Source organism: Bos indicus, chromosome 3, assembly GCF_029378745.1.
Source record: "Bos indicus isolate NIAB-ARS_2022 breed Sahiwal x Tharparkar chromosome 3, NIAB-ARS_B.indTharparkar_mat_pri_1.0, whole genome shotgun sequence".
Taxonomy (NCBI): domain Eukaryota; kingdom Metazoa; phylum Chordata; class Mammalia; order Artiodactyla; family Bovidae; genus Bos; species Bos indicus.
The window spans coordinates 110,030,230-110,042,429 of NC_091762.1; the positions used below are offsets into that span (position 1 = coordinate 110,030,230).

Consider the following 12,200-nt stretch of genomic DNA (forward strand, 5'->3'; position numbering starts at 1 on the left):
TAAAAAAGAAAACTATAAAACTTCTAAAAGATTATACAAAGTAAAACTTAGAATATAGCACCAAAAATGATATGTGAAAGAATATACTGATGACATTATTTAAATTTGGACTTCATTAAAATTTTAAACTTGTGCTTTATGAAAGACACGCTTAAGAGAAGACAAGCCAGAGCCTGGGAGAAAATATTTGCCAAGTAGGTATCTGATAAAGAACTTGTATCCAAACATACAAAGAACTCTTAAAACCAAAACAATAAGAGAACAAACATATCAATTAAAAAATGAGTAGAAGACTGGAATAGACATTTCATCAAAGATATACAGATGGCAAAGAAGCACATGAAAAGGTGCTCTCTCTCTCTCTCTCTCTGTATATATACACACACACACACACACACACACACACACGTATTTTGGCCATGCCACACATGTGTAGTATCTTAGTTCCCTGACCAGAGACTGAACTCATGCCCCCTGCAGAAGTGCAGAATGTTAACCAATGGTCTGCCAGGAAGTCCTGGTGCTCAATACTATGTGTTATTGTCGTTGTTCAGTTGCTAAGTCGTGTCTGAGGTTGTTGATATTTCTCCCAGCAATCTTGATTCCATCTTGTGAGTCATCCAGCCCGGCATTCTACATGATGTACTCTGCATATAAGTTAAATAAGCAGGGTGACAGTATACAGCCTGGACATACTCCCTTCCCAATCGGGAAACAGTCTGTTGTTCCATGTCCAGTTCTGTTTCTCCTTGTCCTGCATACAGGTTTCTCAGGAGACAGGTAAGGTGATCTGGTATTCCCATCTCTTGAAGAATTTTCCACAGTTTGCTGTGATCCACATAGTCAAAGGCTTTTGGGTAGTCAATGAAGCAGGAGTAGCTGTTTTTCTGGAATTCCCTTGCTTTTTCTACGATCCAACGGATGTTGGCAATTTGATCTCTGGCTCCTCTGCCTTTTCTAAATCCATCTTGTACATCAGGAAGTTCTCAGTTCACATACTGTTGAAGCCTTGCTGGAAAGATTTTGAGCATTACCTTGCTAGCATGTGAAATGAGCACAACTGAACGTGTTCAAGTACATATTATTAACAAACTTCAAAGTAAAATGACAAGATACTACTACATACCTATTAGAATTGCTAAAATCCAAAAAACTGTCAGATACTGAATGTTGAATGAATAGGCACTCTCATTAACTGCTGATGGGAAAATAAAATGGTACGTCACTTTGGAAGACAATTTGACAGTCTTATTGTTGTTCAGTCACTAAGTCGTGTCTGACCCTTTGCAAGCCTATGGACTGCAGTAACACCAGGCCTCCCTGTCCCTCACTACCTACTGAAGTTTGCCCAAGTTCATGTCTATTGAGTCAGTGATGCTATCCAACTTCTGCCACCCTCTTCTTTTTGCCTTCAATCTTTCTTAACATTAGGGTCTTTCCCAATGATTTGGCTGTTGTATCAGGTAGCCGAAGTATTGGAGTTTCAGCTTCAGCATCAGTCCTTCCAATGAATATTCAGGGTTGATTTCCTTTAGGATTAACTGGTTTGATCTCTGTGCTGTCCAAGGGACTCTCAAAGACTCTTCTCCAGCATCACAATTCAAAAGCATCAATTCTTCAGCACTCAGCCTTCTTTATGGTCCAACTTTCACATCTGTACGTGACTACTGGAAAAACCACAGCTTTGACTACATGGACCTTTATTGGCAATGATGGCTCTGCTTTTATTAATAAGCTGTCTAGGTTTGTCATAGCTTTCCTTCCAAGTGTCTTCTAATTTCATGGCTGCAGTTGCCATCTGCAGTGATTTTGGGGCCCAAGAAGAGAAAATGTGTCACTGCTTCCACTTTTCCCCATCTATTTGCCATGAAGTGATGGGACTGGATGCCATGATCTTAGTTTTCTGAATGTTGAGTTTTAAGCCAGATTTTTCACTCTCTTCTTTCTCTTCAAGAGGTAATTTAGTTCCTCTTTGCTTTCTGCCATTAGAGGGTATCATCTGCATATCTGAGGTTGTTGGTATTTCTCGTGGCAATCTTGATTACAGCTTGTAACTCATCCAGCACAGCATTTTTCATGATGTACTCTGTATATAAGTTAAATAAACAGGGTGACAATATACAGCCTTGTTGTACTCCTTTTCAAGTTTTGAACCAGTCAGTCAGTCAGTTGTTACATGTAAGGTTCTAATTGCTGTTTCTTGACTCGAATACAGGTTTCTCAAGAGGTAAGATGGTCTGGTATTTCCATCTCTCTAAGAATTTTCCACAGGTCGTTGTGATCCACACAGTCAAAGGCTTTGGCATAGTCAATGAAGCAGCAGATGTTTTTCCAGAATTCCTTTGCTTTCTCTATGATCCAGTGAATGTTGGCAATTTGATTTCTGGTTCCTCTGCCTTTTCTAAACTCAGCTTGTATATCTGGAAGTTCTTGATTCAAGTACTGCTAAAGTTTAGCTTGAAGGATTTTGAGCATAACCTTACTAGCATGGGAAGTGAGTACAACTGTCTGGTAGTGTGAACATTCTTTAACACTGTCCTTCTTTGGGACTGGGATGAAAATTGACCTTTTCCAGTCCTGTTGCCACTGCTGGGTTTTCCAAATTTGCTGACATACTGGGTGCAGTACTTTAACAGCATCATCTTTTAGGATTTTAAATAGCTCAACTAGCTTTGTTGGTAGTAATGCTTCCTAAGGCCCGCTTGACTTCACACTCCAGGATGTCTGGCTCTAGGTGAGTGACCACAGCATTGTGGTTATACCGGTCAGTAAGACCTTTTTTATATAGGTCTTCTGTGTATTCTTGCCACCTCTTTTGCCTCTGTTAGATCTTTACCGTTTCTGTTCTTGGCAGTCTTATCATTTTATAAAGCAATTGTGCTCCTGCTTATTTACTAAATTGAGTTAGAAACTTCTGTCCACACAAAAACCTCATGTGAATGTTTGTAGCAGCATTATTCATAATTGCCAAAGACTGTTAAGAAATCAAGATATCCTCCAGTAAATAAATGTAGAACAAACTGTAGTACTCACACAATGTAATATTCAACATTAAAAAGAAATGACTTATAAGCCACAAAAAGACAAGATAGAATCTTAAATATTGCTAACTGAAAGAAGCCAGTTCAGAAAAGGTTACATACCGTGTAATTCCAACTATACAACATTTTAGAAAAGGCAAAACTATAGAGACTTAAAAAGACCAGTGATTGCCAGGGGATTGAGGAGATTGAGGGAGAGATGAGTAAGCAGAGCACAGGAGATTTTTAGAATAGTGAAATTATTCTTTGATACTGTCATAGTAGATAATGACATTATGCATTTGTCAAAACTCACAGACCTGTACAAAGAGTAAACTTTAATGTAAACTGCAGATAATATGTAATAATAATTTATCAGTACTGGTTCATTAAATGTACCACTCTAAGACGTTAAAAATAGGGAAAGCTGTGTACAGGGGAAAGAAGGTATATAAGCACTTTCCATATTATCTGCTGAATTTTTCTGTAAATCTAAAACTGTTCTAAAAAGTAAAACCTATTAGTTAGAAAAATCACTCACTGAATCCACTGAGTGAAGCAGTGTAGAAAGTGCACTGAAAGTGAACTAAAGAGAATGCAGGCAAGAAGATCAGTGTGGAGGCTATGACAATATCAACTTTCTCTCCCAGTAACAGTGTATGACAGTGTATACTTACTCACATCTTTGTCAAAAGTTGCTATCATTGTTGGTGAAAAATAATTTATTCGAATTCACATGTCTTTAATGTCTAATGAGGCCCAGCATCTTTTCATAGATAACTGACCATTTGTACTTCTTTTGTGTCCTTTGTCTTTTTCAATTATTTGTTCTTTCCTTGATTTACAAATTCTTTAACACCTTCTGTATTTTTTTCTTTTTCTTTTATTTTTTAAATTATGAAACTATGACAGCACATTTACAGGAGAGTTGGGAAATACAGATCAAAGTTACACATATAGTTCCGCTATATATTACAATTGTTTTTCTAAGTAGGAAAATTCATATTGATGTATGGCAAAACCAATACAATATTATAAAGTAATTAGCCTCCAATTAAAATAAATTTATATTAAAAATAAATAAATAAATATTCTTCTGATTTGAGAATGTCAATATAAAATTTGTCAACTAAAAGTTCTTCCTATTAAACATTTAAGAAAGCAAAAAAAAAAAAGATTTTTAGTTGGAGTTTCAATATCAAACTTTCAAAATTTAACAGAATGAATATACAGAAAAGTAAAAGGATACAGTAGACCTGAAAAGCACCATGATCCAATTGAACACAATGAAGATTTATACAATTTTCACACAACAGTAGGGTATAAATTCTATTCAAGTTCCCGTAGACTATAAACTAGCAGACACTGGAACATATCCGGGCACACAAAACAAGGTAATACTTTCTGTATTTTATCACAACGTAAAAAATATCTTTTGACTTTTATAACCATCATTTTTAATCACTACATATTATCTCACCACCAGAAACTTACTATTTAAAACCAGTTCTTAGTAGTTGTTTAATGTCACAGATATCATTATGAAAATTTTGTGCACAGAGTTTTTTTATATTATGAATTCTTTTCCTTTGAACATATTTTTGGAATAAGAAATACTTAAGTTGTGACTGAAAACACATTTTTATACTTTCGATGAAAGGATATTATCAATTTGTACTGTTATCAGCAATATGTTAAATACTAGATTCACTGCATACTCACAATCACTAGGTATTACAGTATTTAAATATATTTGCTAATTTAGTAGCATAAAAATGTCCTTTTATCAATTTGTACTTTTCTTTATTTCTTTATTGGTCTAAACCAACATATTCTCAAATATTTACTTGTTTTTTCTTGAGAAATTTTGATTTTCTTCATTTATTAATCTAGGAGAACATAAAAAATTTTTTCCTTTGACTACAATAACAGATCCATATGAATACTTTAATAATAAACTATAGCCTTTTGTTGTTTCAATTTGCTGCAAATATTTTTGATGTTCTATGGTTTCCTTTTAATTTTAGTTATACACTTGTGATAGAAAATTTAATTTTTATGCAAATAAATTTTCTTATGTCAATTCTATTATCCTAAGCTTAAATGATTATAGTCCATTCAGTAATTTGAAAATTATATTTTCTTTGTGTTTTTCCATGTTTAAATGATTTATTTTTAACTTATTACTCTCATAAACTTTAGCTTGTTTACACTCATAATAGCTAACATTTACTGAGCATTCACTATATCACAGGTGCTGTCATAAACCTGTTTACATAAAAGTGTTTGTGATCCCATGGACTGTAGCCCACCAGGCTCTTCTGTCCATGAAATTCTCCAGGCAAAAATACTAGAGTGGGTAGCCATTCACTTCTTCAGGGGATCTTCCTGACCCAGGGATGGAACCTGGGTCTCTTGCACTACAGGTAGATTTTTTATTCTATTTTAGCCACCAGGGAAGCCCTGTTTACATATGTAAATTTATTTAAACCTTACAACTACCTTCCCTTGTAGCTCACTCGGTAAAGAATCTGCCTGCAGTGCAGGAGACCTGGGTTCGATCCCTGGGTTGGGAAGATCCCCTAGAGAAGGAAATGGCAACCCACTCCAGTATCATTACCTGGAAAATCTCATAGACAGAGGAGCCTGGTGAGCTGCAGTCCATGGGGTTGCAAAGAGTCGGGCACGACTGAGCGACTAACACTTACAAATTAAATATTTGTAGTACCCCAATTTCACAGATGAGGAAACCCAGGCTTTGTGTAGTTAAGTAATTCAGGTAGTATCACACAAGTAGCATACCTGGCAATACCTGGGTATTAAGCAGCAGAGTCTGACTCTAGAGCCTGTGCTTTTAACATACATTATACTGATACTCAAGTTATTTCAATGACACTTTTAATAAACAATTCTCTTAATCATTGTTTTGTAATGCCTCCTTCACTGAAATTCTTTTCATAGAGTCTTGGACTATTTAGTTTGCTCTCATGATTTCTCTTTTTATAGTAACAATACATGGTTTTAAAGACTATAGTTATAAAATGTATTTTTATGTTTGAAAGTTTTAGGATATGTGTTAGTATAATTTTAAAAGGAATTTTTTTTTTTTTTTGGCAAGCAGGATCTTAGATCTCTGACTAGGGATCAGACCCATGTCCCCTGCCTTGGGAGCATGAAGTTTTAACCACTGGATTGCCAGGAAGTCCCTGAAAGGAATAGAAAGTACCTGAGGAAAAATGCAATCTTAATACGGTATCTTTACCATACACTGGTGTCTTCCCGGGCAGGATAACGATAATGAGCTGCAGCCCTGAGTAGGTGTTCTTGAGATGCCGGAACATGGGCTCCACGCTGTCTGCCCCCTGTGCGTATTTGCAGAAGCAAGGCTGGCCCTGGATGGGCATCCCTGCGTCCTTGGAAATCTTCCGCAGCTGGTCTGTGAAACCCCTGGAAGGAGAAATCACTAAAAATAAAGCTTTTGTCTAGTTATCAACATCTAAAAAGTAGTAATGCAAAGTTTGGGAAGGGAATGGAAAACAAAGCAAAGATCTGTGTGCTCCATATAGCAAGAGGTCACCAGAGTAGTGATGTGAAAGGCCAACAACTGGTCAGTAGTCTATTTTGCAAACTAAGAACACTGCTGTACGGTTATGTGGCATTTTGTAGTTTACAAAGGATATCAGTAATAGAGTGTGCTGGTTAAGAGCTCAGCTCTAGAATTAGCATGACGGGTTCCAGTTCTGTTACTTGCTAGCTATAGAATTTTAGGCAAATTTTTTTCAGTTTCTCTCATCTGTAAAATGACTACTTCCAATATAGAGTTGGTGTGAAGATTAAATGAGATAATACACGTTAGGCACTTAGTGTACTGCCCAAGACCTGGTGTAAAAGCTTGATATATTTAAGCTATTATACATTTTCTAATTTGATCCTGACAAGATTTATAAAAAGGTGGTAGGTGTTATCACCATTTTACAGATCTGGAAATAGCTTCAGGGACATTAAGTATTAGATCAAGGTCAAATGCTTGGATAAGTGGCAAGACCCAGAACTATGACCTAATTCAGAATTTCTTTCTACAGTAATACCTATTTGAAACTAGGATAGCAGGAAAGATTCTGTCCTCAGAAAAGATTTAGGAAAAAGAAAACATTATAAAAAAAAAAGAGGTAGACAGCACTTTAATAATTCTGCACTTAGCCTAGGATAAATAAGTAATAATGTTGAGGTTTAACAATCACTTTACTTGTTTTTAAAACAAATACATCCCTAAGTCAAGGATCTGAATGGTCTTTGCTCAAAAACTCTGATTCCCTCAGGACAGAGATGAAGTTTGTAGGAATTCCCTCCTCCTCCTTTTCCTTATTAGTATCTAATTCAAGAAAGTATGAAGTTGAATATTTTCAGTTAGCCTGAACAAGAGCCGTAAGCCCAATGATTATGAGACTTCTATCAAGCCATGAATAACAAATGTAAAATGAAAAGAGTACCTCAAAGCTTGAAAAACAATTGGAGGTGTTTTCTTTGGTCTGTGGAGGTCAAGAAAAATAATCGCAGCATTGTACTTAACTGAGCTCCAGACATTTTACTTGAAAGTCTGAGGATAACAAGTTCGGAGAGAAAAAATATACTAAGTGAACCTCAAGACATACATTTAGAGATGTGGAGCCAATAAAAAGGAGGTGGCACTAGTGGTAAAGAACCTGCCTGCCAACGCAGGAGACGTAAGAGTTGCAGGTTTCATCTCTGGGTCGGGAAGCTCCCCAGGAGAAAGGCATGGCAACCTACTCCAGTATTCTTGCCTGGAGAATCCCATGGACAGAGGAGCCTGATGAGTTATAGTCCATAGAGTTGCCAAGAGTTGGACATGGCTTAGCATGCACACATCCATGAACAGAATTAAATAGGAAAAAACAAGTTTTTCACATGAGGGAGGCAAAACAAATTCTGAATTGATCCTGGGGTAAACTGATCTCTACGTCACTCAAGAACTATTCATTATGGGCATATAGGGTCTGTTAGTGGACTTACATCAGACAATAATAATTTTTCTTAGGATTAGATTCTAGAGAGGAGATAACTTTACACAAATATTATAACTTTATTTTATACAGGCAGTGACAAGTACAAATGGAGAAGATACTGACAAACTACTAAGTTTACTATTATGGATTATTTCCAGCATCACAAATTACAGAAGACTGAGTGTCATTTAGAAGTGTAGACACAGAATGGAGGCATCTCAGTAAAGAGCTGCATGAGTGTAAATGGAAAAGAACAGCAGAGAGTTTGAGGGCATACAGTGTTCAGTTTCTTTGTCCAAAATATATGAACATGGAGAAAGGGTTTAAAGAGACAAATGAAAAACTTTAAAAATGTTATTGTTAATCAGAAGCCTAAAGTTTTAGAATGGAGCTAATCACAAGAGGAGTTGGTACTCTTTTCACTATAGCACAACTCCTCAAACAAGAGTAACAGCAGAAGCCCTCAAGAGGGCCACAGCCCCAAAGATTGGTGTTCCAAAGGAGAGGAGACAAAGGAGAAAGGAAACCAAAGTGATGAAAAAACCAGGAAGGCAAGAATGGAGAGACTGTCAGTAAGGCAGTCAATTGTATCTAATGCTGCACAACTATTGAAAAAATAATGGGTGAGAATCAGTTCAGATGCTCAGTCACGTCCGACTCTTTGCAACCCCCATGGACTGCAGCACACCAAGCTTCCCTGTTCATCATCAACTCCCAGAGACTACTCAAACCCATGTCCATCGAGTCGGTGATGCCATCCAACCATCTCATTTTCTGTTGTCTCCTTCTCCTCCTGTCTTCAATCTTTCCCAGCATCAGGGTCTTTTCAAATGAGTCAGTTCTTCACATCAGGTGGCCAAAGTATTGGAGTTTCAGCTTCAGCATTAGTCCTTCTAATGAATATTCAGGACTGATTTCCTTTAGGATGGACTGGTTGGATCTCTTTGGAGTCCAAGGGACTCTCAAGAGTCTTCTCCAACACCATAGTTCAAAAGCATCAATTCTTCGGTGCTCAGCCTTCTTTACAGTCCAACTCTCACGTCCATACATGACTATCGGAAAAACCATAGCCTTGACTAGAAGGACCTTTGTGGGCAAAGTAATGTCTCTGCTTTTCAATATGCTGTCTAGGTTGGTCATAAATTTTCTTCCAAGGAGCAAGCATGTTTTAATTTCATGGCTGCAGTTACCATCTGCAGAGATATTGGAGCCCCCCAAAATCAAATCTCTCATTGTTTCCATTGTTTCCCCATCTATTTGCCATGAAGTGATGGGACCAGATGCTATGATTTTAGTTTTCTGAATGTTGAGTTTTAAGCCAACTTTTTCACTTCACTCTCACTTTCATCAAGAGGCTCTTTAGTTCTTTTTTGCTTTCTGCCATAAGGGTGGTGTCATCTGCATATTTGAGATTATTGATATTTCTCCTGGCAATCTTGATTCTGGCTTGTGCTTCATTCATCCCAACCTTTGGCATGATGTACTCTGCATACAAGTTAAATAAGCAGGGTAACAATATACAGCCTTGACGTACTCCTTTCCCGATTTGGAAACAGTCTGTTGTTCCATGTCCGGTTCTAACTGTTGCTTCTTGACCTGCATACATATTTCTCAGGAGGCAAGGTCAGGTGGTCTGGTATTCCCATCGCTTGAAGAGTTTTCCAGAGTTTGTTGTGATCCACACAGTCAAAGTCTTTGGCATAATCAATAAAGCAGAAATAGATGTTTTCTGGAATTCTCTTGCTTTTTTTAATGGTCCAGTGGATGTTAGCAGTTTGATCTCTGATTCCTCTGCTTTTTCTAAATCCGGCTTGAACATCTGGAAATTCACGGTTCATGTACTGTTGAAGCCTGGCATGGAAAATTTTGAGCATTACTTTGTTAGCGTGTGAGATGAGTGCAATTGTGCGGTAATTTGAGCATTCTTTGGCATTGCCTTTCTTTGGGATTGGAATGAAAACTGACATTTTCCAGTCCTGTGGCCACTGCTGAGTTTTCCAAATTTGCAGGCATATTGAGTGCAGCACTTTCAAAGCATCATCTTTTAGGATTTGAAATAGCTCAACTGGAATTCCATCACCTCCACTAGCTTTGTTCGTAGTGATGCTTCCTAAAGCCCACTTGACTTCACATTCCAGGATGTATGGCTCTAGGTGAGTGATCATACCATCATGGTTATCTGGGTCATGAAGTTCTTTTTTGTATAGTTCTTCTGTGTATTCTTATCACCTCTTCTTACTATCTTCTGCTTCTATTAGGTCCATACTATTTCTGTCCTTTATTGTGCCCATCTTTGCATTTTCCCTTGGTATCTCTAATTTTCTTGAAGAGATCTCTAGTCTTTCCCATTCTATTGTTTTCCTCTATTTCTTCACACTGATCACTGAGGAAGGCTTTCTTATCTCTCCTTGCTATTCTTTGGAACTCTGCATTAAAATGGGTATATCTTTCCTTTTCTTCTTTGCCTTTAGTTTCTCTTCTTTTCTCAGCTATTGAGAATAGACCATTAGAACTGATAATCACAAAGATACTTTTGTGGTTGAAATTGATTCCAGGAATCAATTTTGGTAGAGCACTAAAACTTCAAGGAAGGAGACTGAATGGAAGCCTGGAATCCTGAGAGAGTGTCAAGGTAAAATGAAGATTTGTTTTAAACAGAAGATTGTTGAGGGAAAGAATGTGGAGAAGACGAAAAGTAGTGGAGATGGAGGCCAAATTTTGGAAAGTGAAAATGAGAAGTTAAATGACTCTTTGAAGGAACTCAATTGAGAAATAAGGATGTTATTTAACTTTCATTCAGTAAATAAGTACTATTATCTCTATTTTTAAAAGGTAAAAATGAAGCATAATAAGATCAAATAAATTGTTCATGGTAATAAAGTTAGGAAGTGGCAAACCTGGGAATTAAATCTAAACTATTTGCCATCAAAAGTCAATGGTACTCCTGCTATACCATATAAGCTAGTCTATTAGAATGCCTATAAGAATCAATCAGTGACTTGGATATGACCAAAAAATTCAGAATCTTCATCAAAGTACTGAGAAGAAACATTTTTAAAGGTTCATTGATTAAATATACTTCATATTGAGGCAATGTTGGTTAGAACATTAGCTGAATAATTTAAAATTGAAACACAAAATGGTCCCAAAGTGAAACTAATGACAAGCCTTACTTCAATATTTCTTCTCTACACTGCCTCTGTGTGGCAAAACAAGCTATAGCCCACATTTTGATTTCAACTCCTGTGTGGAACTGTTTCCCTCGCATGTCCCATACTCCATGGCTTGGTGTTGCTACAGTCCGGTTCTACAGAGAAAGAGAAATAATAAGGCAAAAAAGAACAAACATTTAATATATAACTTATTTGAATGAGCTAAAAATAAGCATTTCAAATTGCTGGAATAGGCTTTTCTAAATCAATATTTTATATTTTTATCACAGAAAAACAAAAGTTCCATTAAGTTCAAGCAAAGACACTCAACTTGAAACAAAAACACTGTTGGAATGAAAAATACTTTCTAAATTCTAGACTCAGCTAGGATGTCCTTCTCTCAAAACACAGAAACTGTATATTTATAATTTAAACATGATATCAAGAGGTTTTACCCGGCCTCCATATTGGAGCATAGGTGCTGGAAGTACGCGTCCGGTTACATGAGCCATTTCATCTCGAACTTTAAATTGAAACTCTTGAACAAATGGATCTGTTTCATAATTTGCACTTCTTACCTAACAACACAAAAGGTTTGTAGTTACTTTCAAAATTCCCCTAATTTCCCTTTAGAACCCTCTAATTTTTTTTCTTCACTGTATCAATAATGTTTTATAATAGGTCTAGATGCTGCTGCTGCTAAGTCACTTCAGTCGTGTGCAACTCTGTGCGACCCCATAGACGGCAGCCCACTAGGCTCCCCCGGCCCTGGGATTCTCCAGGCAAGAACACTAGAGTGGGTTGCGATTTCCTTCTCCAATGCGTGAAAGTGAAGTTGCTCAGTTGTGTCGGACTCTTAGCGACCCCATGGACTGCAGCCTACCAGCCTCCTCCATCCATGGGATTTTCCAGGCAAGAGCACTGGAGTGGGGTGCCACTTCCTTCTCCAATAGGGCTAGATAATGGTACCCAAACTACAGAGCAGATTTTTAACCTGGGGACTA

General features: G+C 37.1%; 1 protein-coding gene across 7 annotated transcripts in view; it reads right to left on the reverse strand.

Annotated features, from left to right (window-relative positions):
• Positions 1–12,200, reverse strand: part of AGO3 (argonaute RISC catalytic component 3) — a 131,146-nt gene that overhangs the window by 32,899 nt on the left and 86,047 nt on the right. For all 7 annotated transcript variants that reach the window (XM_019957851.2, XM_070786848.1, XM_019957852.2 and 4 more), the window contains 3 exons: positions 11,652–11,774; positions 11,218–11,351; positions 6,283–6,467 (listed from right to left, as the gene is read on the reverse strand). In XM_019957851.2, the coding sequence (XP_019813410.1) occupies positions 6,283–6,467; positions 11,218–11,351; positions 11,652–11,774 (442 nt within the window). The remainder of the gene's footprint in view (positions 1–6,282; positions 6,468–11,217; positions 11,352–11,651; positions 11,775–12,200) is intronic.